Genomic DNA, 23,517 nt, shown 5'->3' with positions numbered 1-23,517 from the left:
CACTGCCCTCACAGCTCCACCTACAGCTCAGAGCAAAACTAGTTAGGTCTAGTCAGGCACCGGCCACCCATTTCCTTCCTCATGGGACTTTCCAGACTTGGCCTCTCTGCTGGCAGGAAGCCTGAGTCTGAGGAAGACTGGGGAAGGGCCAAGGGGCTACTGGCCTCTCTGTGCCTTTGGCCCCTGGTCCCCCTGCCTCATTCCAAACGCAGCCTCTGACTCATGGGAAATCAGTGTTTATTCGACTGGAGATTGGGGAACCAGCTCCTTTATGAAAGGAAACTGAGGGCTGCACCTGCATGCCCATGTAGAAGTCCAGGGCAGCATCTCTGGGGCCCCAATCTGGGGCATTCTGCTGCTCAGCCTCAGGCCACTCTTTTAGGTGGCTGTGCTCGGCCTCGGCCACAGTCCTGAGCAGCCCCTCGAGGCCCCAGCTTGGCCTGGGTCCCCCAGGGCCTGCCCTTGGCTTTTGGAGGTCTCTGGTCACTGCTACGGTCTGGTCTCCGCTGTTTTACCTGCCGCTTCTTGCTTGGGGGCCCAGTGGGCCGTCTCCGCCGGGACTTTGGGAACATGTCTGTGAGGAAAGACTGTGTCAGGGTCACCAGGGCACAGAGACAGGTTCCAGTGCCCAGCTGCACTGATCCCTGCCACACACCTTCATCAGGCTCCTCGCCCACTGCCTGGCGGAAATACTCAGCTTCATCCTCCTCCTCCTGCTGGACAGCCCCCTCTGCCTCTGGGGGGGCCCCGGGATCCTCAGCATCACTATCCCCATCGGCCTCTGCCCTTGCCCGCTTCATGCCTGCTAGGCTCTTCTTCCTGAAGGAGAGGAATGTTGATCAGTGTGGCAGCCTGCACCAGGGACCCGCCTCACCCTCTGACCACACACCTGTGGGCCTCTCGCTGTTCCTGCTTACGCTGGACATTCTGGGCCTGCTGGTCCTGCCTCTGGGCCTTGAGTCGCAGCTTCTCCTCCTTGGCTGCCAGTATGGCCTGCAATTCCTCTTCTGTCTTGTGCACTTAGAAAGAGGTGGTTCACCAAGATTCAGGGGTGCCCACTGCATCTAACAACCCACCTTGGAGGGCCTCAGACCCCAAGCACCATGCCTCCCAGCCCTGTCCTCACCGAAACTATGGAAGAGCACGTTCCCCTCCCCAACGCCCTCCTGGATCTTGATAAGCTGCAGCGTCATCCGAGGCCCGATCTGGAGGGACATGGATAAAGAGTCAGTCCTTCCTCAGGGCTGGGGGCTGCCAGAGGAAGTCATCACAGCCACTGGGCCTCACCTCAGTAAGCCTCACAGCGCTCTGCTGGGCCCGCATGTTGCCACGCCCCGCAATAGCCTGGGGCAGCTCCGTAATATTGTGCTCTCCATCAGGCTCTGCCTCACTCTCTGACAGCCCTGCACCCCTGTGCAGGGGACACACGGCTCAGCAGGGGATCCCAGGCTCCTGGGGTCCCCTGGACTGTGGTAGCCTCTAACTCCACCCCTTTCTCACGTGGCCAGCAGCTCGCTGATGTCCTGCAGGCGGCTCATGTTGGGGAACTTCTCTTGGAGAAGCTTCTTCATCCCACGACTTGCACCCACAGGAACGACTTTGATGCTACTGTAGAGGCCAGAGTGAGTGAGGAGAGGGATTAGGGGTCACAGGGTGGGAGGCCAGGCCTAACCTCTCCCATTTTCACAGTGTGTCAGGGCGTTTACTTTGAGACTGAGCAATCACTGAGTCTCAGCAGCAGCATTGTCATCAGCCACACACAGAGCAAACTCCCCCCTCCCCAGCCCCTGTACTCACTAGTGGCGGAAATCCAGATCCTGGGAGTCAGGGTTGTAGTTGATGAGAAGGCAGCGCTTGATGGTATTCAGGTTCACCTGGAAAGATGATGAGGGCATGGTACAACAGTTGCCTTTAAACCTCACTGCATTGCTGGAGCCCAAGCCAAGCCCTGCAGGGACTGATGGAGCTGCGAGTGGTATCCATGGACTGCTGGCTAGAAATCCTGGTTCCAGCACCCACCAAGGCCACCCATTCCAGACTCCCTGATGATCGCATCTAACAAGCAGAATTTGAGACCCGCTGGTGCCAGGGATTAGGAGCTGCTGTCTTATATCTAACCTCAAACTAGTAACTTCACTTGTCAGCCTGTTTTCTTCCCTAAGATGAGGCCATGATGACACAGGTATACTGCTTAAACTAGCACTCAATAAAGCACCATCAGCATTTTCCACCTGCCAGATGGGAAGGTAGCTCATAGGGAGTGAGACTTGACCTTGGGAGCCAGAGCTCTCAGCCTCAGTGCTGAGAGGTGAGAACTGAGCAGTCAACCCTAGGGCCTGTGTGGTACCTGCTACCTGCCCCATCCACCCACACCCGCCACCATGGAAGGCCCTGCCCACCTTGTGCACGTTGATGGAGGGAAACAGGTTCTGGAACATAGTGGCCATGAGCTTCACGTGCATGCCATGGGGACCAAAGCTGTTGAGCACCAGGAGGGGAGGGTGGACGAACTGCTGCTCGTGCATGCGGTGGCGGCGCAGCGAGGAGACCACATCACGCGTCAATGTGTACTGCAGGGTGGGGTGAGGAGTGGGTGCCCGCCAATTACACATGGCTGGCATCATTCCCAAACCCAGCTCCTATCCCACATGGTTCTCATACCACCTCCGAGACTTACCTTGTTGACTCGGAAGGTCAAGGTGGGGCCTCCTGGAAGGCGCATTAGCTTCTAAAGAAGAAAGGAACAATGAAAATGGAGGTGTCTAGGTAGGGAACAGGAGGAGTGGGAACTTTTGCCCCATCTCTTCAGAGCGTTTACTTTGAAGCCAAAATCATGGCAGCTCAGAGGCACATTGGTTCATCAAGAGAGTTGGGGGAGAAGGAGGGTGTGGGGAAGATGGGTGCAGGAATCCACTCACAAAGTAGATATTGGTCTCCGTTTTGCTCAATATCAGGAAATGTGTGACCCCAAGGGGCCCAGCCACTGCTACACAATCCTTCAGAGAATTTTTCTTTCGTATCTGGATATTAGAGAAAAAAAAATGATCAACGACATCCCTTTTTTGAGCAAAGACTATAAGCTTAAACTGTTATGCCCTTTCTTGCATCTACCCCTTCCGAGAAGGGGGGAATGGAATGGCCTTGGCCTCTAGGGTCAATCAGACTTGAATTCGAGTACCGCCTCTGTCCCTTGCTTACTATGCATCGCCCCGTTTTGCAGATGAACCAACTGAAGCTCAGCGAGGTTACCTAACTTACTGCAGGCCTTTGAGAAAAGTCAAGTTTCCAACCCAGCTTTGCCAATTCCAGAGTCCCCTCTTAATCACTAGCCTCAGGCACTCAGCCAAGCTCTAAACTGAGTGTGTTCATCCGCACGCCCCTGCTGCTGCCTCACAAAGCTCTGAGAGGCAGGAATGATGGTCCCCATAAGGGTCCCTTTCTCCAGCCAAGGAAAATGAGATCCCGCGAGGTTGAAGCCACCCCCTGCAGCCTCGAAGACCCGATCCACGGCAGGTGGAGGCGGGCTGGAGGGTGCAGACCTGCAGGCGGGTGGCGGTGAGTGGCTCCATAACCCGCCGGAGATCCAGGCTGAGTTGCCGGACGCCGCGACCCGTGCGGCCCCGAGCGAACACGAACGAGTGCGGCTGCGCGGCGTAGGCCTCGAGGTTGCGTTGCTGAGCCTGGGCGCGAGCGCGCTTCTGGTGCCGGGACTATAGGGGCGAGAGGCGAGACGTGAGCCCTGCGGCCTGCGCGGGACCCAAATCCCCGCTGCCCACCTCCCGGGTCGCCGCACCTCACCCGCCCCGACTGCCCCATGCTGGCGTCTCCTCCACGAGGCCCTTCTGCCGGCCGCTTCCGGCGCCGTGCGGTTCACTTCCGGCACCTGTGAGGTGATCACGTGAGGCGTCGCTGCGCTGTGACGTCACCAGATGGGCATTCGCACCGGATGGGGAGGGGGGAAATCATTGGCTCTATGGCTCTGGAGACAGACACCTGGTGCCTGTTTCTATGGAAACCTGGGCGGGGCCGCGCTGCTCAGGGACCTTGTAGGATCGCCGAGCTATGAAACATGGGTTCGAATCCCTCCTCCGTCATTTCCGACATTGGTGCGATTTTGAGAACCACTTTCTGCACCCTGGGGCTCCTAATGTATCCTAAAGTGGTATGATAATCATTTAATTCCTGACCCGTGCATTAAGAGAGACGATGTATGCACAGTGCTTGGTACACTGGCTCCAGGCGCTTGGGGAGCAAGGAGAGAAGGGGGCCATGGCCTATTACTCATTTGGGCCCCCAGCTCCTGAGGGCCAGCTGTCTTCCCCAGAGGGCCCTGTCTGCGTATGGGCTGAGGATGGAAACTCCACTTCACCTTCTGGAAACTCAGGGCACTGTGGGCGCTTGGTGAAAAGTTTATCCCCTCCCAGTTTCCTCTCAAAGCCCCAGAGTGGCCTCAGGCTTTTGGCTTCTTCCCCAGAACCTTGGGGTGAGGCAAAGGAACACCCCCAACATCTCCTTCCCTGTCCCATTTGCATCCTCTCCCCATCTGCCTCCCTTCTTGTCCGTCTCTCCCTCCCCAATTCTTCCCCCACTTTGTCTCCTCCTTCCCATCCTAGCCTGCTCTCTGTCTCCCTCTCCAGCTGTTTCTGCCATCAATTCTCTTTTCATCACCTCTAAGTTTCCATCTTTCTCTTCTCTCTCTCTGTCCCTATCCCCATTTCTCATATCCTCTCTCTCTGGCCTACCCATGTCTCTCCCCGTTTTCTCCACATCTCTCCCCTTCTCTGTCTTTCAGACGCCCCCCCTCCCCGTCAGCCTCTCTCTGACTTAGAAGGTTTTTTCTCTCTCTGCTGCCATTGGGGGAAGCCAGAGGGGGCTGTGGGTGGAGTGCCAAGGGGCCCAGTGTGGGGGGCCCAGCCTGGCAGCCTCTCTTAGATCTGGGAGGACCATTTCCTCCTTCAGCCCAGGAGTCCACTCAGGTTACCAGTTCAGGACAGTAGGAACTGGGAAGAAGGCTGCTGGTTGAAGAGGCTTTCACACAGCTTGGAGATCCCAGACGTGTGCTCTGGAGGCTCTGCGTGAGTCTCTTTGTACCCCTGAAAAATGGCTGTATGGTTACTTCTGCCTGTTTCTGCCCCTGCATGACTTGCCCAGTGTGAGGATGTGACAGTGTGTGTGGGAGACAAATGGAAACATGTGCGGGGTGGGGGTGGGAGTAGGGGCAGGTATCAGTGCCTCACCCTGTACTTGATCTGCATCTTTGCGCTTGTCTGTGTGACCCTGTGTATCTGGATGTGTATGTGTCTGACACACAGATACAGACACACTCAGCCCACAGGAATTTTCCTTTAAGTCGTGATGTGTATGTGTGTGAACGTATTTTGAACACACAACTGCTGCCTGAATCTGTGTTGCTTTTCCAGTTGTGCCTTTGGCAAAAGGAATCTGTGCATGCACGTGCTAGGGAAATACACAGACACACACACACGCTCAGATTCTATGTGTCTACCTTTGCTGCTTCATGCAGTGGTTTACATATCTTGTTATGCGCACATGGGAGTATGTGACTGTGGGGATACACATGTGCAAGTTTTGGAGCCAAGCTACCTGGGCCAAATCCCATTGTGGACCCTTTTGGTCTGTGGGACCATAAGCAAATCACTGACCCTCTCTGAGGCTGTTTTCCCTGCTGTAAAATGAGGCAATGCACAGAAGCCAGCTCAGGTTGTAAGGATTAAATGAGATAAAAGGTGTAAAGAGTTTAGAGTCATGCCTGACACACAGCAGGTGCCACTGCTGACATTGGCTGTTGTCCTTTTCTGTGCATGTGCATGTATCTGTGTCTGATGCTGGCTTCCTGGGGCTTGCAGCCTCCCACGCTCTGTGTTCTGCTTTGGGGGGAATGTCCAGGGCACTGACCTGTGTTATCAGGCTCTGGTGGCCTGGGCAAGGAGGTCTGGCAATTCAGCCTCAGTTCTCATGCAGAAAATGCTAAATATTTACAGTTGGAGCTCCTGGGCTCAGCATCATAGCTCTAGTCCCAGGCTCAGGGGGGAGGGCTGGGAGGATTGGGGGGTTACCAAGTCTCCTCCCCCCTGCTCTCTCACTGGCCTCTTCCTTTCCCCAGCTCAGAGGCCCCTGCTGGACCCTTGGCTCCTCCTCCGACTTCTGTGCCTGCTACAGGCCTCCTTGCTGGATTCAGGATCTTGGTTGTGAGAGGTGAGAGGGCAGGAGGGTGGGAGGGCAGGTGGAAGCTGATTCTGTCTGTTGGGAGACTTGGGCCTCTGCTTGGCTAAGGGCCTTCCCAGGCTTCTTCCTCACCTCAGGCTGAGATCCTGGTAAGCAGTGGGTGTTATACACTCTAGCTCCAGGCAATGTAGTCCATTTCTGTAGTGGGGTGTGTAGTGTCTTCAGTGTGGCGGGGGAGGGGGCTAGGAGAGGACTTTGCTCTGCCCTTGGGAGCTCCTGCTTGATATGTAGTTCAGTCTTGAATGTGCCTTTTTTCAGCTCAGAACCTCTCCTGGTTCCCACATGAGTTAGAGTAAAACCCAAGTCCTCCTGGAGGCTCTGAGGGTCCTGCATACTTTGTCCCCTCACCTCTCTACCTTACCTCCTTCCACTCTTCCCCTGGCTCACTGTTCCAGCCTCACAGGCATCCCTGCTATTCCTTGGCATATTGAGCAAGCTCCCACCTCAGGGCTTTTGCACTTGCTGTTCCCTTTGCCTAAATGCTCTTCCCTTTCTCTCTCTTCTTTCAGGTCTTCACTCAAGTGTCATCTTTTCTTTAAATAGAGGCCTGACCCCTGTATTTAAAATGGCCCCTGCCAACCCAGGACTCCCACTCCCTTCACTGCTTGAGGTTTCTCCTAAGCACTTATCACCATCTGACCTATCCACCGTCCATTTTCCCAACCAGGATGTTAAGTTCACCAGGGCAGGGATTTTGTCTGTTGATCATGCCTGTGTCCCCATTGCCTGAAACAGCTCCTGGACACAATAGGCACTCAAAGAGTGTTTGTTGAATGTATGAATGAGGCCATGTGTGTGATGATAAAGACCATGGGACATATACTTGTGTTGTCACCAGGGCATGTGGGTTAGGTTATAGTAGGACTTGGTACAGATAGGGGTGATGTGTCGACACGTGAGATGTATTCTGAGTGTTGGCAAGTGCACATGGGAGGCATGTATGTCCCCATCTCAGAGGCTGTGAACCCAGGAATGAGGGCAGTGGGGGCCTGTGTGTGGACCCTGTAGGGTCAGGGGTAGGTGGCCACAAGTATACACCCTTGAGTGAGGACACTTGTAGGTCACCTGTGTAAGTTGAGGGACACCTGGGGGACACAGCAGACCTGGGACATGTGGGTGTTGGGGTGCATATATCCCACCAGGCACTGCTTTGATCTGAGGATGTGGGAGATGGGTGTCCACTACTAGACTGAGTTAGTGAGACTTGCCCCTCACCCCACCTTACCCCGTCCCACCCATGCTTCCCCTGCTTCTGCTTTAGCCTCCTGAGGTTCCTTCAATACATCAGGCATGATCTAGCCTCAGGGCCTCAGCACATGCTCTTCCCCCTGCCAGTGCCGCTCTTCTCCCCCAAACATCTCCATGGCTTCCTCCTTCTGGACTTTGTTCAAACGTCACCTCCTCCAGGAGGTCTTCCCTCCTCTCAGATTGCCCCATGTCTCTCTGCTCTTTAACACTTAGTGCTATCTAAAACACTTTATTAATTTCATACTTAATTTTGTTCCTTGCACACAAGGGCAGGTGTTTTGTTTTGTTTCTGACTGTATTCCCAGTTCCTTGAACTGAGGCCGGCACACAGTAGGCACTCCATGAATGCTTGTTGAATGAACGCAGGTGTAAACACACGCACTGGGAGCAGTCGGGTTTGGCCTGGCCTGAGAGTGGGGGGGGGGGGCGAGTCTGCATTCCAGGGACCCCCTCTCCTTCCCGTCCGTCCTCTGCCTGCAGGTCTGTCATGTGGGCACCCGGGCCGCGCACGCTGCAGCTGCTGCTGCTGCTGCTGGGCGCGGCGTGGGCGTGGGCGGGCGCCCCGCGCTGCACCTACACCTTCGTGCTGCCGCAGCAGAAGTTCACGGGCGCGGTGTGCTGGAGAGGGCCAGCGCCTGCGCGCCCCGCGCGGGAGGCCGTGAACGCCAGCGAGGTGGCGGCTCTGCGCATGCGTGTGGGCCGCCACGAGGAGCTGCTGCGGGAACTTCAGAGGCTGGCGGCGGTCGACGGCGACGTGGCCGGCGAGGTGCGCGCGCTGCGCAAGGAGAGCCGCGGGCTGAGCACGCGCCTGGGCCAGCTGCGCACCCAGCTGCAGCACGAGGCGGGCGCGGAGGCGGGGGCGGGCCCGAGGGCGGAGCCTGCTGCGGCGCTGGCTCTGCTCGGCGAGCGCGTGCTCAACGCGTCGGCCGAGGCGCGGCGAGCAGCCGCCCGCTTTCATCAGCTGGACGTCAAGTTCCGCGAGCTGGCCCAGCTGGTCAGCCAGCAGAGCAGCCTTATTGCCCGCCTGGAGCGCCTGTGTCCCGGGGGCGCGGGCGGGCAGCAGCAGGTAATGCACGCGGTACCCCCGAAGCCACTTCCTGTGCCTGTTGTCTGGAAGATGGGCCTGCAACCCCCAAGGTCTCTTATCTGCAGTTCCCAAATCCGAGAAGTTCCAAAACCCAGATTCCTACCTCTCCTCCTAGAATTCATTTGGGTCAAAACGCTACTGGTGGCTACTTAAAGTCTTTACTTACCCACTTCATATGAATATTCTTACAGTCTTGCAATCAAGCATATTATGTGGATAAAAACCCATGTTATGGAGGTGTTATGTCATGTACAATACAGACCCTATATTACTGTTTCTAACTCCTGCCATATTATTCTGAATTCTGGAACGTGTCTGACCCTGGGTTTTGAATACGAGATTGTTGCTCTGGGACAGTCCCTGCCTTACAAGGTTGCTGAGAGCATTCAGTAAGTTAATACTCATTGTTGCAGGCACTCATATTATTAATACTTTAAAGAAAAGGATTTGGAGGCACGGATTGGTTAAATTGTGCATACCAGAGCAGGAATTTAAGCTCAGCTGTCTGCTCTTGACAGCTAGAATTAGGCATTTGGGGAGGATCAATCCATATCCCTCCCTGACCTCCTACCCATCTGGATGCTGAGAGATTTAGGAGCCCAGGGTGGCTTGGGCTGAGGGTTAATGCAATCACATGATTCTCTTGGTCACCCAGGTCCTGCCACCACCCCTGGTGCCTGTGGTTCCGGTCAGTCTGGTGGGTGGCACCAATGACACAGCCCCAGAGTCCCAGAGAGACCAGACCCTAAGACAGCAGGGGCCCTTGGCCTTTGCCATGACCGCAGGGCACCCTGCTGTCCCCACCAAACCAGCTGGTAAGATGAGGGCGGGGCTGTTGGGCTGGGGGGTGAGAAGCCAGGGAACTTCTAGTGCAGCATGAGTAGAGGGAAATAGGAGTCAGGATTTTAATGGCATATTCCTTTCATAGTGAGAGGACTGGAGGAAATACTTTTAATCTGGTGACCAAACAAGGGGCTATGGCTCTTACACTGATAAAGACCAAAATCCTTACTGTGATGTGAAAACAGGAGAGGAGGCACTTTTATTTTAAGGAGGGGTCAGGGTATTTAAGATTGCTACTTTGGTGAGAACTTGGGTTGGTTCAGAGTGCCATATTCAGGACTCTTATTCTGGTAAGGAGACCATAGAACCGGGATATAAGAACTCCAGGATCTACATGTGCCTTAGTGAGAAGAGTGACTGAGTCTTATTCAGGTAAGGAAATCAATACTGAGTTACTTATTCTGATGAGAGAATGGGAGAGACAAGATTGTTGTTCTGGTGAGGGGACAACAATCCAGATTTAGGACTCTTACTCTAATAAGGGGTTGGTTGATCCAGGCTGTACTTACCCCATATTTCTGTGCCCACAGGCCCATGGCAAGATTGTGCAGAGGCATACCGGGCAGGCCACAGGCAGAGTGGAGTGTATGAGCTGCGACTACGCCGGCATGTGATATCAGCATGGTGTGAGCAACAGCTGGAGGGTGGAGGCTGGACTGTGATCCAGAGGCGGCAAGATGGCTCAGTCAACTTTTTCACTAACTGGCAGCACTATAGGGTGGGTGCAGTTTTGTAGGGGCAGGGCTGGGCAGGGGAAGGGACCTACTCCTAACTTCCTGACTTTCCTGCCCTGCCAGGCGGGCTTCGGGCAGCCTGATGGAGAATACTGGCTGGGACTTGAACCTGTGCATCAGCTGACCAGCCGTGGGGACCATGAGCTACTGGTGCTCTTGGAGGATTGGGGGGGGCGTGGTGCACGTGCCCATTATGATGGTTTCTCCCTGGAGCCTGAGAGTGACCACTACCGCCTACGGCTTGGCCAGTACCATGGAGATGCGGGAGACTCTCTTTCCTGGCACAATGACAAGCCTTTCAGCACTGTGGATAGGGACCGAGACTCCTATTCTGGTAAGGAGCTCTTATTCTGGTAGAGGGGAAGGGTGGGTGATAGGGGAGGTGGTACTTCTAGTGAAAAAATGGAAGGGGTGGGTAAGATTTCTGTCTGGTAAGGATCAGGGTATGCAAGAGAACAGAGGACAGGACTGTTTTTCTGGTGAAGGGCTGGGGAGCTCAGATTCATTCTCTGATGAGGCAATAAAAGTCAGGACTCCTGTTCTGGTGAAAAGCAGGGCATGCATGTGGGGAGTGTGTGAGAACTAGGACTCTTATTCTAGAAAGGAAGTAGAGACACCCCCCCCCTCGGTAAAGGAATGAGAGGTAGAGATCCTAGTTTGCAGAAAAGGTAGGAATAATGTAACTTGTACTTTGGTAAGGGGATAGGGAAGGAATTAAGGCCATTACTCTGAAGAAGTGAGGAGCCAGGGGATATCTAGCTAAAGCCTTGCACTAGTAAGGTACTAGCAGAGGCTTTTATTCTGGTGAGAGGACATGAACTCTCTCTCCCCTCAGGTAACTGTGCCCTGTACCATCGGGGAGGCTGGTGGTACCATGCCTGTGCACACTCCAATCTCAATGGTGTGTGGCACCACGGTGGCCACTACCGCAACCGCTACCAGGACGGCGTCTACTGGGCTGAGTTTCGTGGTGGGGCTTACTCTCTCAAGAAGGCTGCCATGCTGATCCGGCCCCTGAGGCTGTGACCATCTGTTCATCTGTCCCCCAGGTCTCAGGGGATGTTTGTCAGCAGGAGCCCAAGTTGTCCTGGCCACACATCCTTTGAGGTTCAGTATGAGCCATGTCCCAAAAGCCTTCCCACTGTGGATCTGCTCCCTAGGACCCTGAAAATAGGACCCAGGAATTCCCCTGCCAACATCTCCAAACCAGATGGCTCCCCAAGGGCACTTAGATCTCAGTTTGAGCTCATATTTTATAACAACACAAAATATCTACAGACTGTGTCTGGTTTGCGTCTGCACCTGGCAGGGGTCACTCCCTGTGCCCGCCCTCCTCCTCCTCCTCCTCTTCCTCCTCCTCCTTCAGGTCCTCCAGGATGAGGTTGTCCAGGTGTTCTAGGAGGCCCCCCTGGCTCAGGCAGGTGGCCACAGTGGAGCCACTGCTGATGTGGGGGTTGCTGGGGTGCAGGACTTTGGGCAGGTGGTTCTGCTTCCGGCTCTTGGGGTGTGCGCAGGATGTCCCAGGCACGTGGGGCTCTGGGAAGGGAGGGGTTCTGAGGTCCTGGGGCTTGAGATCACATGAGACTCTGGGGACAAGGGGGCTGAGGCCAAGGAGGCTCTGGGGAGGGAAGGAGCTGAAGCTACAGAGTCAGAGCTATAGTAAATTCAGAGGTGAAAGTCACAGGTGTCAAAGCCACAGGAGACCCAGGGACATGGGCGTCACCTGAAACTCCAGAGACAAAACAGGAGCCAAAAATACACAGAACACAGAGGCAGAGGCCACTGGGGTGTGGGCCACTGGAGAAAAATTACGGAGCCTCAAGGGCAAGATCATGGAAGGTGGCTGATCCATGGGAGGTAGTGTTGGAGGCCACAGAGACTGTAGGGTGGTGGGTACAGAGGACATGGAAGAAGGGGCCAGTGTCATGGGAAGTGGCCATGGGGACTGAGACCTTGGTACTTAAGGCCCCAGAAGTTGATGTCCTAGGAGTCAAGGCCAAGTAGACTGCCCAGAGTTGGGGGAGGCCAGGGAGGACACACCAGGCCCTTACCTCGCCGGTTGTAGCAGTCAGCAGCTGAGCAGGAGTGGGTGTGAGTGCTGCGGTGATCCGTGTCCCGGTCCCAGCGTGGTGGGAGGATCCGTGTTGGATGCACAGGAAAGCCACACCCGTAGCAAGGGGATGGGGACTCCATCTGTGCCCAGCCCCTGCAGTTGGGCAGGGCCATGAGCGTCTGAGGGTGAGGGTCAGGCTGGCTGGGGTGGGGCCAGCGCAGGGCTGGAGTGGGGCAGGGCCAAAGGGTGGGGCAGGGTGGGGGTCAGCACCCTCACCGGAAGTTGTGCCTGCACTTGGGGCAGTGGAACTCAGCCACACCCCACATCTTGTCACTGGGTACTGGCTCATAGCGCTTTCGGCATTTCCTGCACCGGGACACCTGTGGGTGTGGAGAAGGGAGCAGGCTTACTATCAGAGGGGAGCTCTGGTAGCTTGATATTGGCGACAGTGGGAATATTTACACCATGGAAATTGGTGAACACTACAAATCTGGGGTCCCTCCCAGGCCTATCCTTCAAGAATTGGTTCAGAAGCCAGGTCTGAGGTAATGGTTGCAGAGTCAAGTTTGATTTCTGTGGTAGCTGTCAAACTCTGGGGTAAGGGTTGAGCTCCTCAAGTTGAAGGTCAGAAGTCCAGCTCACGGTTGGGAATTGGGATCTGAGATCAAGGCTGAGCTCTCAGAGGCTGGTGTTCTTAAGAGCTTCACATACTGAGAATAGGGGTTGGAAGTGGAGTTTAGAACAGAGTCAAAGAGAGTCAAGGTCAGGGTTTGGGTTATCACCTCCTTCCGCTGAGGCACGCGGCGCCACCAGACATGGTCACAGGAAGAGCAGGCAAACTGCCGGTCCACGGCAGGGATAAGGTCTTCCTGGGCACGTTGGAACATGCGTAGGTTGGCTTCCGTTAGCGGCAGGAGGGAGGTCGCTACTGCCTGGGGAATAGGGGGTGGGTGAGCACTAGACATAAACATGTCAATTCTACTCTCCCAACAGATGGCCCCCCTCTTGCCCCTATGATGTACCTCTCTCTCCCCAGTGAATGTCCTCCCTGTTCCACCTCCCCCATTCCCATATCCTGGACTCACCTGGATGTCTTGGTCCTGCTTCATGTTCTCTGGTGGGTCCTGGATAGAGATACCAGGGGCAGAGGCTGGGGATTCAGCTCAGGACTCTTTCACCTTGTTTGTTGGGGGAGGGTCCCAGTCCCATATAAGAATAGAGTGTCCCTAACTCACAAGGAGCTGATTGAGCAGTGCTCACTTACTGAGAGCCAGGTGCATGAACCTCAGTTATCCTTATAGCAGTTCTGAGAGGTGAACATACTTGTTGTCCCCATTGTTCAGATTGGGAAACTGAGACCCAGAGTCAGGAGAGGGCTTGCCTGAGATCACCAAGTCAGTATAGTGAAGCAGGACTGGACCCCATGCTCCCATCCTTGTTGACATTGGGACAGGTTGCCTCTTTGAGGCCATGCTGCTTTAGGCAAAGTGTTCCAGTTCTGGGTTCAGACAGAAGCATGTTTGAGTCCCTGGCTCCATTACTTCCAGTTGTGGGAATGTGGCCAACCCACCCCCTTGGGTCCCTAATGAGGGGCATCTCAGAGCCCAGACTCTGACTCTGAGTGGAGTTCAAATCGTAGCTGCCACCTGCATGCTGTATAATCCTGGCCAGTGATTTCATCACTCTGTGTCTCCATTTCCTTATCCATAAAACTGGGCAATAAATAATAGGACCTGTCCCATGGGGCCACTGTGGCAATGAAATGAATCAACAGGTAAAATTCCTGGAGTCCTGCTGCAAGGGAAGTGCTCAATCAATGCTACTCTTTGCTATTTTTAGTATCTTAAAATATGTTTTTACTGATTTTAGAGAGAGGAAGGGAGAGAGAGAAACACTGATGTGAGAGAGAGACATCTGCCTGGGGATGGAACCCAAAACCTGGGCATGTGCCCTGATTGGAATCAAACTGGTGACCTTTTGGTACACAGGGCGACAGTCAACCAATTGAGCCACATCAGCCAGGGCTCTTTGCTATTATTTTTATAGTACTCTTTATAGGTATAAATGTAAAGGGTATAATACATATTTTATTATACTCTTTAACAACTCTATGGTGGGCCTTTCAGGCAGGCAAAATCCACAGTGCAGCAGTTACCAAAGCCATCTGAAGAGCTAAGTGGCCATGATATTCCTGTGCCTCAAAGCCTTTCGTTCGTTCATTCATTCATTCACTCATTTATTTAACACATGAGCTCCCCTGCCCCTCTCTCTTCCGCCATCGCCTGCTCATCCCAGCCTGTTTGTGTTCCTTTGCTCAGCCATTCCCTCTTCCAGGAAGGCCCTTTCTGACCCCTCCATCCCCAGGGATCACTATTCTCCAGTCTTGAAGAGTTGGCAACATATCGTCCAGGAAGCTTTCCCTGACCTCTAGGGCTCCTCTGTGATGACATTAATCCTGGCTCTGCCTAGTTTCGTATCTCTCTCCCATATTTAATACCATCAGTGTGTAATGAACACCTACTGTTTGCAGGCTCCCTGGCTGACAAACAACTGAGAAGTAAATGGGGTTGGACCATGAGTTGTGAACTGGCAGTGCACTGAGGGGGCTCACCATGGATGGGCTGGGTTCCCTCTGTCCTCCCTCCCCAGTTACCCTGTCCTTTGAGGAGAGGGAGGCAGTTTACCTGGGCATCCAGGTCATTACTCAGTTCCTGTCCGTCTTTCTGCTTTACCCCTGGTGGGGAGAGCAAGTGTAAGTGAAGGGCCCTTGAAGGATCCTGTGGGAGTTTCAGGTCCCCAGAGCCCCAATAAAGAACCTCCCCAAGACAGGATCTCAACGCCTCTTCCTACCTTCCTCACACACCACGCTCCCCCCGCCCACGGAACCCCCACCAGGCCTGGGACCCCAGCTTGCCCACCCGCTCACCATACACGATGGAGCGGCCCACTCCAGTGTGGTCGCTGCCAAATTTCCTCATCAGAGTACCCGCCTTCTTGGAGGAGACCTTCCCATGAAACTTCTCTCGGAGGCGCCTGACACTCTTCTCCAGCTGGGGTGGGGACAGGGGGGCTCCGATGGGGGAAGGAGAAGAGCGATCGCCCTTCCCCCATTTCTAGGCATCCTTCTCCCGGTCAGAACTTGACCCTCAGTTTTGGCCTCCGCACCTCCCACCTCCATCCCTCCATGGCATTTCCTGGAAAAAGCCAAAGTCCCCACCGGGCATTGGGGGAGGGTGCGGACTGGGGCAAGTGACCTAGGCTCAGGAGGAGGCCGGCCAGGCATCCCCTGGCCTTTGACCCTAGACACTGCGGTCCCCGCAGTTAGTCCCGGAGGTCTCACTTCGCCCTGGGGGAGGTGGCAGTCGCTCTCCTTCCTGCGGGGATGGGGCGGGACTAGAGCCAGCTGGGGAAAGGTGTGGGCTTTGGCTGGAGTTCCGGGTAACTGCGAAGCCCCCTCCGCGAACCCGGCCCCGGCCCCTCCTCGGCGTCTTTCGTGGGCCACCGGCCCAGCTGTAGTCATCTCCTACCTCCACACCTTCCTGAGACATGGTGGCGACTACGCAGGTACCCGCAAGGGTCCGCACTGCGCGCTCCGCACCCCCTGCACTTGGGCGCGCCCGGCGGTCGAGCAGCGCTCAGAGCAGGGGGAGGGGCTCCGGGCAGGCTCCGCCCTTCCTTCCCGGCCCCCCCCGCCCCTCTTCTCTCGGTTTCCTGGGTTTTGGGGGGGGGGGGGGTCGATGCAATGGCTCCGCCCAGGTTCCGCCTCTGCTCTGGCGCCCCACACCCAGGAGGGCTCCTGGGGTCTGCACCCCGCGGCGGAGTGCGCAGACCTCGGGTGTGGAAGGCGGCGCGGCCTCTGCAGTCGGTCACATGTCCCCACGCTGCGCGGGGTCCGCGTCTTCACGTCCCTCGTGGGGGCGGGGCCGTATCCGAAGGCCGCAGCAGGCCTCCGCGCCCCAGCCCCTCAAGCTCGCGCTCCCCGGCTCCCCCCCCCTCTCCTTCCCCAGGAATCAGACGCTAATTAGGACCTGGCCCCTGCGTCTCCTACCTGGCCAGGCCCACTCTCTGAACCTCAGTATAATCCTCTGTAAAATGGGGATAATAGTGACTACCTCCTGTGTGTGTGTGTGTGTGTGTGTGTGTATTTGCCAGAATTCAAAACCCGGGTAGAACGCTTAGTAGCAGCGCCTGGCATGCAAACTAGTAGGTGAACTAGTCACTGGGCCACCTACGCTGTTGGTCCGAAGGGAGAGGCTTTGGGGTATGGGGGAGGTGCTTGTAAAAATACAGGTTCCTGGTCCCAGCAGTCAGGCAGAATTCCGCTGTCAGCGGTTCCAGGGATTTGCATTGTAAATCTGAAGGTTGAGAACCCTTGGGTCCAAGACGATTCTAACCCATCCCGCACAGGGGGCTGGAGGGGCCCTTAGGTGGGGCTCTGGCCCAGCTTATAGGCGACAGGGATGGCTTCTTGGAGGGGGGGACCCCTTGAAGTTTGAGGTTTTAGCTAAGTGAAAAAATAGAGTGGGGAGAAGGAAGCAGCTCGTGCAAAGACACCGGCATCAAGAGAGAGCCAGGTCCTTTAGACCAGGGCTTCTCAACCTCCTCACTACTGACATTTGGGGCTGGAGGGTTCTTTGTGCTGGGGCCTGTTCTGTGCATTGTAGGATTTTGAACAGCATCCCTGGCCTCCACCCTCTAGTGACACCCCTCCTTCAGTGGTTGACAACTGAAAATGTCTTCAGACAATGCCAGATTTGGGCGGGGGTGGGGGGAGTGGATAGGATCGCATTAGCATAAATGATTTAAAAAATTTTTTCCAATTGTGCACCCTTATCAGTAAAAATGTTGAAACTTCACTCCCAGATGGATATTTATTTATAAGTAATATACAAATGCAGTTATGCCAATAGATTCTGTAGAATATTTTATAATACTATATTTATTACATATAGATATTCTTTAGCAAACAAAAAATGAGATTAAAAAATAGGTGCTCTAATGTTTTTCTATTTGACCTCCAAATCTTTGTTTGTGGGTGTGGAGACTACTCTATTCGTGAATATAAATGGTTCATGGTGCTTTGTGACAGAATGGTGGAATTTCAGGCAGGGATGGAGGCCTATAGGCTGTATGGAGGACTTGGGATTTTATCTGGAGGGAAGTAGGGAGATCTGGAGGAGCTTTCCCATTATAGTTGCCAGTTACTACATAATCAATGGAGGGGGAGGTTACAGCTATGTCCTATCCCCTGGCTAGGGTAGGCACTGAGTGGACAGGAAACAGATGGGAAATTGATCCAACTATGGCAAGAATCAGGACTGCTAGATTCTCATAATAATGGCCACCATATCGAGTGCTTATTCTGTGCCAGGCACTGTTCCAGGTACTTCAGACAGAGCATGGAACAAAAGAAAGAGCTGGCTTTCTAGTGGGGGAGACAGACAAGGAACAAATATATAATAGGACAGGAAATAAGTGCTAGGGTGAAACATGAACTGAGGTAGGGAGATGGAGAAAGGGGGGGTCAGGGAAGGCGGTGGGAAGCGACATCTAAGGGGAAGAGAGTTCTAGACAGAGCCAACAGCAAGTGCGAAGGCCTTGAGGCGGGAGCATTGGGCTGTTGTTAGCAGTTGTAATAGTTCTCTATGGCCGCCTAAGAATCCTCAAACTTATTATTTCATACAGTTTTGTGGGTCAGGAATCCAAGAGCGGCTTTGCTGGGCTTTTCTAGCTCAGGGTCTCTCACAGGGTTGCAGTCAAGGTGTTTGTGGGCGCTGCAGTCATCTGAAGGTCTGACTGGGGCTGGAGGATCTGCTTCCCAGGTGGCTCACTCACACGGCTGTCAGGTGGATGCTGATTGTTGGTGGAATGCCTTAATTTCTCCCTACTTGAGATGCTTGAGTATATTCCCATCTTGCCAGTGGGCCTCCCCCCACAGAGCAAGTGATCCAAGAGAAGGAAAGCCAGGTGGAAGTTGTATCTTTTTATGACCTAGCCTGGGAAGTTACATTGTATCACTTCTGCTGTCACCTTCTGAACTTTAAAATTGAGTCACTAGATCCAGCCTACGATCAGGTGCCAGGGAATAAAGACCCTGCCCTCTCCTCCCACCCTCCTATCTCCTGCTGGAGACTCATTGACTGCACCAGAAGGCAAGAAGGGCAAGGGGGCTGGTCATGCTGTCAGTCTTTCGCGACACAGACTTGGAGGTAGAAGGGTGGGAGTTGATCTGGAAGGACAAAAAGAATATCTAACCAGAATATTGGTTAGATATTAACCAATAAACAGAAAAGGAAACATTCCCAGTGATCAATGGGGGTGCTGCCTACCCACCAACAATTTTGTTTGAGATTTGGAGCCATCTTGACCTGGCCAGATATGGCTTATACAGTGGTGTGAGCATTACTACATTTTCTCCTTTGTCTTTATAAAAAGATGTGGAAAGGGAGAAAATGGTTATGCTGATAATAGTGATAAGCAGTGTAGCCTCTGACACTTTAGTATAATTGAGTCAAAGATGGAGTGATGTTTTTGTTTGTTTGCTTGCTTTTTTGTTAATCCTTACCTGAGGATATTTTTGCCATTGATTTTTTATTTTATTTTAGAGAAAGTGAAAGGGAGGGAAGAGACAGAAAGAGAGAAAGAGGAACATTGATGTGAGAGAGACATTGATTGATTGCCTCCCCACACACCCTGACAGGGGCTGGGGATTGAACCTGCAACCCAGGTATGTGCCCTTAACTGGGAATTGAGCCCATGACCCTTCGGTGCCAGGGCTGATGCTCTAACCTCTGAGCCACATCTGCCAGGGCAAAGATGGAGCTTATTTGATCCATCCATTCATTAATGTGACAGACATGTAGTAGGTGCTTCTAATGGGGAGGGCATGGTACTGGGCACCATTTCTGCCCTTCCAGAGTCATGGTCTTAATGGGAAAGAGAAACATGAAGCAGATAATATTGTAAGCAGTTATTTAATTATATTTATGGTATATAACCCCCCACCTCCCTTTCCAAATGGAGAGACCCATGAGAAAGAATAACACGTAGGAACATATGGGTAGGGTGGTCAGGGAGGGCTTCATTGGGGAGATGCCTTTTGAGCTGAATCCGAACACTTCCTGAAACAGTGTGCCAAGTGTTTTAAACTATGTATCTCATTTTATCCTCATAGTAACTCTATGAAGCTGGTAGTATTCTTATAAATGGAAAAGCAGTGGATTTTTGTTTGCTTGTGTTTTTTTTTTTCTCATTGCAAGAATCTGCTCAAGGAGTGTATAGGAGTTACCTAGGTGAAGAGGTTCAGGGCAGAGGGAGCAGCATGTGCAAAGATCCTGGGGAGGGGGGGGGATCAAACCCGCCACCTTTTGGTATACACTCCAACCAACTGAGCCACACCAGCCAGGCCATGGAAAGCTCTTTTACAATAACATTTAACTAGTAAGAAGTAATTTGGGATTTTATAATTGCGTAGTCCTCAGTAAATAGAATGTCCTTTGCAACACAGAAATTTGTTGTTCGAGTTTTGCGAAATCAGCTTCAAACACATTTCCAGGAATACATTATGTGCAGAAGTTGGGTAACTTCTCTGGGGCTCTGCTCAAATGAATTTGGTGAGTGGAGAAATCACAGTGGCAAAAATACCCTGTGTGTATCCAGGGCTTGCTGGATGCCAGGCTCTCTGTGGAGTGTCCTCTGGGCTCAAGCCTATCAAGACATTCCTAAGCCTTCTTTCTTTTCCTAAGCCACTGTCCCTTTTTCAGATGAAGAACCTGAGTTTCAGAGCAATTAAGCTAACTGTGCAGGACATCCAGCTTATAAGCGGCATAGCCAGAACTTGAACGCAGGCCAGCTGACTGCAATGTTCCTTCAAGCTGAAATTGAGGATGAGAAATGTAAAGGTCAAGGGGTGCACTTTGGAACCAGACAGGCTGGGTTTGAGTCAACTGCTAGCTTTTCTATCAATTTCTTAACCTTTCTGGGCCTCAGTTTTGCCATCTACAATGGAAATAGAATTGTGAGGTTTCCACAAGTTGATACAGATAAACCACTTAGACCTGTGCTGTCTGATAGGGTAGCCACTGGCATTTGAGCCCTTGAAATGTGGCAGGTCCTAATCCAGATGTGCTGCCAGTGTCAAATGCACACTGGATTTGGAAGATGTAAAATAACACATCAATGACTTTTTATATTGATTACGTGTTGAAGTGATAATATTTTGGATATATTGGTCTAAATAAAATTATTATAGTTAATTTCACTAATTTCTTTTTACATTTTAAATGTGACAGAAGATTTAAAATTATATTTGCATTATATTTTTATGGGATTTTGCTGACTTAGAGGATTCCAAGGAAATAATAACTCTCTAAAAAGCATGTAGCGATTTTAATGACTACATCACCTTGATTTTTCTAAGGTGTGGCTCGTGGGAAACAGTTCTCTGCTCCAGCTCTTGGCCTGGAGGCCCTGTCTTTGCTACTGGCAGTAGAAACATCCACAGCTAACCTTTGATTCTACATTCCGGAAGCTCGCAGGGAAGGTACTGGGAAGGTGCAGGAGGCGCCTACACCAACCCCTTAGCTCTGAAAGCTGGAATGGCCAGCTTTTTATCTCTTTAAATTTGAAAATTGAAAATTGTGGATAGCTACCCCCACCAAAACAAAACAAAACAAAACAAAACACAAAACAAAACAAAACAAAACAACAACAGGATACTTTACCTTTTTCCCACCTGATGGCAAAAGTAAAGCATGCTTGTTTTTTGGTGTGTTTTTTTTAATCCTTACCTGAGGATATTTTTTCCACTGATTTTTAGAGAGAAAGTGGAAGGGGGAGGAGAGAGAGAGAGAGAAAGAGAGAGGTGAGAGAGACACATCAATTGGTTGGTGGGACTGGGGATTAAACCTGCAACCCAGGTACATGCAGATTCAATTAATCTGTGGCCTTTTGGTGTGCAGGCCAATGCTCCAACCACTAAGCCATGGCAGCCAGGGCGAGCATGCTTCTTTTTTTTTTAAAATTAAACATTAAGAAATGTTTGATTTAGAAAGAGGATGTCTGTAGACACAGGAAAAGAAAACCTTAAGTTATTGTTTTCTTGTGACCATGGAGATGTCTGCAAATGCTGAGGCAAGGGGGACACAGGATATGTGAGAAAATTGTGGACAGCTCTGGTTCCTGGGGAGGGACAAATGTGGGGGCTTGTAATGAGGAGCACCACGTTCTCTTTCCTGTATGTCTCCTTTCAGGGGAATTCTTTTGCTAGAATTTCTTCATGTATTCTTTAATAATAATAATAATAATAGAAGAAGGTATCTCCTCATTGCCCTTGCCCCTGGGATAACCCCCATTAAATCTGATGTATATTCATCAAGATTTTTTTCTTTGAGCTACTTATTTTTCTATCTGACTTCATAATAATGCTATTCAAAGGAAAACAATAGTTTTAAAATGTGTCCAGATTTTTAACAAGCAGATTTGGGGTCAGAAGAGGAACTTTGTTGCTGGGCACTCCACAGACACCATTTTGGTGCCTCTGTCTTTTCATTTTTAAAATGGGAAGAATAGCAACCCCCTTCTCATGGAGCTGCTGGGAGAAGAAACGACGTTAATGTGCGTGAAGTGCTTAGACCAGAGCCTGCCCTAATAGGTGCTCAGTAAGTGTTTGTGTTGATTCTTGTTATAAGAAGCGGATTCAGATCAGAGTCCAAGATATTTCTCTGCCAATTATGACCCTGAGCCCAAGGCTGAGCCCATGGAAGCTTTTTGTTTGCTCATCCATAAAATGGGATCATAGCACTTGTGCCTGTTGTAGGATTAAATGAGAGAATGAGACACACAGGAGATACCCACTCTGCTTCAAAGTGTCCCAGGAACATCAACAAAAAATCACAGTGCTCCACATGGACATCCTGGTTGGGGGAGAGGGAGCATCTGGGCAGTATTCCAGAAGGAGGTGGCATGTGAGGTGCGAGAATCTATAGGCCTGGAGTGGGGGTGAGAGAAGAGGAAAAGCTGGACTAGGAGTTCTCAAACTTTCAGAGCCTCAGGATCTCACTGGGTTGTTAAAAGGCAACTTTCTAGTGCGCATCCCACACCTACTGGAGATGCCGAAGCAGCAAGAAGCCACTTGCTCCAGAGAGACATGGGGTCTTATCCATTTAATAACTGCTGAGTGCCAGGCATTACTGTTACATAAACTTTCCCAGGGCTGAGAGACCAAAGAAAGAGGCCAACAACTCCATCATTACATCAAGAGTTTATAAAGCCCTAGTTGGTTTGGCTCAGTGGTTAGAGCTGCGGCCTGCGGACTGAAGGGTCCTTGGTTCACTTCAGGCCAAGGGCACGTCCCTGTCCCCTGCTCTGGTGGGGGCTCGCACAGGAGGCAACGGTGTCTCTCTCAGATTGATGTTTCTCTCTCTCCCCCCCCCTCCATTCTCTCTGAAAAGCAATGGAAAAATATCCTCAGGTGAAGATTAAAAAAAAAAAGTTTATTAAGGGAAACTCCATACGTGGGTGGTGGCAAGATGACATGGATATCCTCCATGCCATGTGGCAGGTGCTAAGGGGTTATATAGGACAGGGCAGGATAGCTATGGGTCCTGGGGCATTGAGCTGCCCCAGACAAGGGGAAAACCTAAGGAGAAAATGCCTTACATACTTGCCTAGGGCAGGGCCAGGGCCTGTGCCTGGGCCGAGCATGCAGCATGTCTGGGGTTTAGGGTAGGAGCCAGGCAGTCTCTGAGGGAATTTATGGGAAGCAATCTCTGTACTGGACCTAGCCTGAGGGTTGGGCAGCGGTCAGGCAGTGGTTACGTCATGGGATAGTCTTTTCTCCATAATTACTCAGGTAGTGAGGAAAACAGACAAAAATCCCTTGCCTCAAGGAGCTGATATTCTAATGGAGGCAAGTGATGTGAAGACCTACTGAGAGCTGCTGCTGTGAGACAATGGGGCCGGGTGGATGTGTAGACAGCATACAGGGAAGCTATGGTTGCCATTCTTTTCATTTGTTTGGTTTTTGTTAATCCCTACCCACAAAGCCCGCAGGTGGGTGCCATATCCGCGTCTCCATCAACCTGGCCTACCCTGTTTGCCCCTTGAGACCCCGCCCCATCCAACTTGCAGGCCCACCCAAGTTGTTTCCAGTGGCTTTTCCATACAAATGGTTTGTCTTGGCTCAGGCTTCAGACTTTCCTAAAATCTCTCAAACAAGCAGCATCTGGCAAGCCCTGTACCTTTTGAGAAGTGGCCCCAGGCCCAGTACTATCCTTAGCTGGCCTTGGTTCGCATCTTGACCTCTC

General features: G+C 52.3%; 3 protein-coding genes across 7 annotated transcripts; 1 reads left to right on the top strand and 2 right to left on the bottom strand.

Annotated features, from left to right (window-relative positions):
- Window positions 1-220: 220 nt before the first annotated feature.
- On the bottom strand, window positions 221-3,935 carry LOC308556197 (suppressor of SWI4 1 homolog). Of its 2 annotated transcripts, none has more exons than XM_081135346.1 (12): window positions 3,794-3,935; window positions 3,540-3,710; window positions 2,919-3,020; window positions 2,678-2,728; window positions 2,400-2,570; window positions 1,798-1,874; window positions 1,501-1,608; window positions 1,288-1,411; window positions 1,127-1,205; window positions 890-1,019; window positions 656-819; window positions 221-574 (listed from the first exon to the last, which is right to left on the bottom strand). In XM_081135346.1, exons 2-12 carry the CDS (start codon window positions 3,567-3,569, stop codon window positions 366-368), a joined length of 1,245 nt encoding a protein of 414 aa, XP_080991472.1. In that variant the 5' UTR covers window positions 3,570-3,710; window positions 3,794-3,935; the 3' UTR covers window positions 221-365. The 2 variants fall into 2 exon arrangements, with proteins under 2 accessions (XP_080991472.1, XP_080991471.1); XM_081135345.1 differs by having other exon boundaries at window positions 3,799-3,878.
- Window positions 3,936-5,006: 1,071 nt separating this feature from the next.
- Window positions 5,007-11,184, top strand: ANGPTL6 (angiopoietin like 6; the record flags this gene model as incomplete). 3 transcript variants are annotated; one of them, XM_081135983.1, is made up of 7 exons in its annotated part: window positions 5,007-5,075; window positions 6,125-6,216; window positions 7,975-8,560; window positions 9,237-9,396; window positions 9,955-10,142; window positions 10,222-10,492; window positions 10,994-11,184. In XM_081135983.1, the coding sequence occupies exons 3-7, from the start codon at window positions 7,982-7,984 to the stop codon at window positions 11,182-11,184; spliced, it is 1,389 nt and encodes a 462-aa protein (XP_080992109.1). In that variant the 5' UTR covers window positions 5,007-5,075; window positions 6,125-6,216; window positions 7,975-7,981. The 3 variants fall into 3 exon arrangements, with proteins under 3 accessions (XP_080992109.1, XP_080992108.1, XP_080992107.1); XM_081135982.1 differs by lacking the exon at window positions 5,007-5,075 and having other exon boundaries at window positions 6,165-6,209; XM_081135981.1 differs by lacking the exons at window positions 5,007-5,075; window positions 6,125-6,216 and adding an exon at window positions 6,268-6,335.
- Window positions 11,185-11,423: 239 nt separating this feature from the next.
- SHFL (shiftless antiviral inhibitor of ribosomal frameshifting) lies at window positions 11,424-16,346 on the bottom strand. 2 transcript variants are annotated; one of them, XM_081135984.1, is made up of 8 exons: window positions 15,739-16,346; window positions 15,138-15,261; window positions 14,896-14,945; window positions 13,297-13,335; window positions 12,994-13,143; window positions 12,488-12,591; window positions 12,210-12,364; window positions 11,424-11,694 (listed from the first exon to the last, which is right to left on the bottom strand). In XM_081135984.1, the coding sequence occupies exons 1-8, from the start codon at window positions 15,757-15,759 to the stop codon at window positions 11,471-11,473; spliced, it is 867 nt and encodes a 288-aa protein (XP_080992110.1). In that variant the 5' UTR covers window positions 15,760-16,346; the 3' UTR covers window positions 11,424-11,470. The 2 variants fall into 2 exon arrangements, with proteins under 2 accessions (XP_080992110.1, XP_080992111.1); XM_081135985.1 differs by lacking the exon at window positions 15,739-16,346 and adding an exon at window positions 15,466-15,559.
- Between the last annotated feature and the right edge of the window lie 7,171 nt (window positions 16,347-23,517).

The sequence above is a fragment of the Miniopterus schreibersii genome (assembly GCF_964146895.1).
Source record: "Miniopterus schreibersii genome assembly, chromosome: 4".
In the NCBI taxonomy this organism is placed as follows: Eukaryota; Metazoa; Chordata; class Mammalia; order Chiroptera; family Miniopteridae; genus Miniopterus; species Miniopterus schreibersii.
This window is presented reverse-complemented; position numbering and strand designations above follow the sequence as displayed.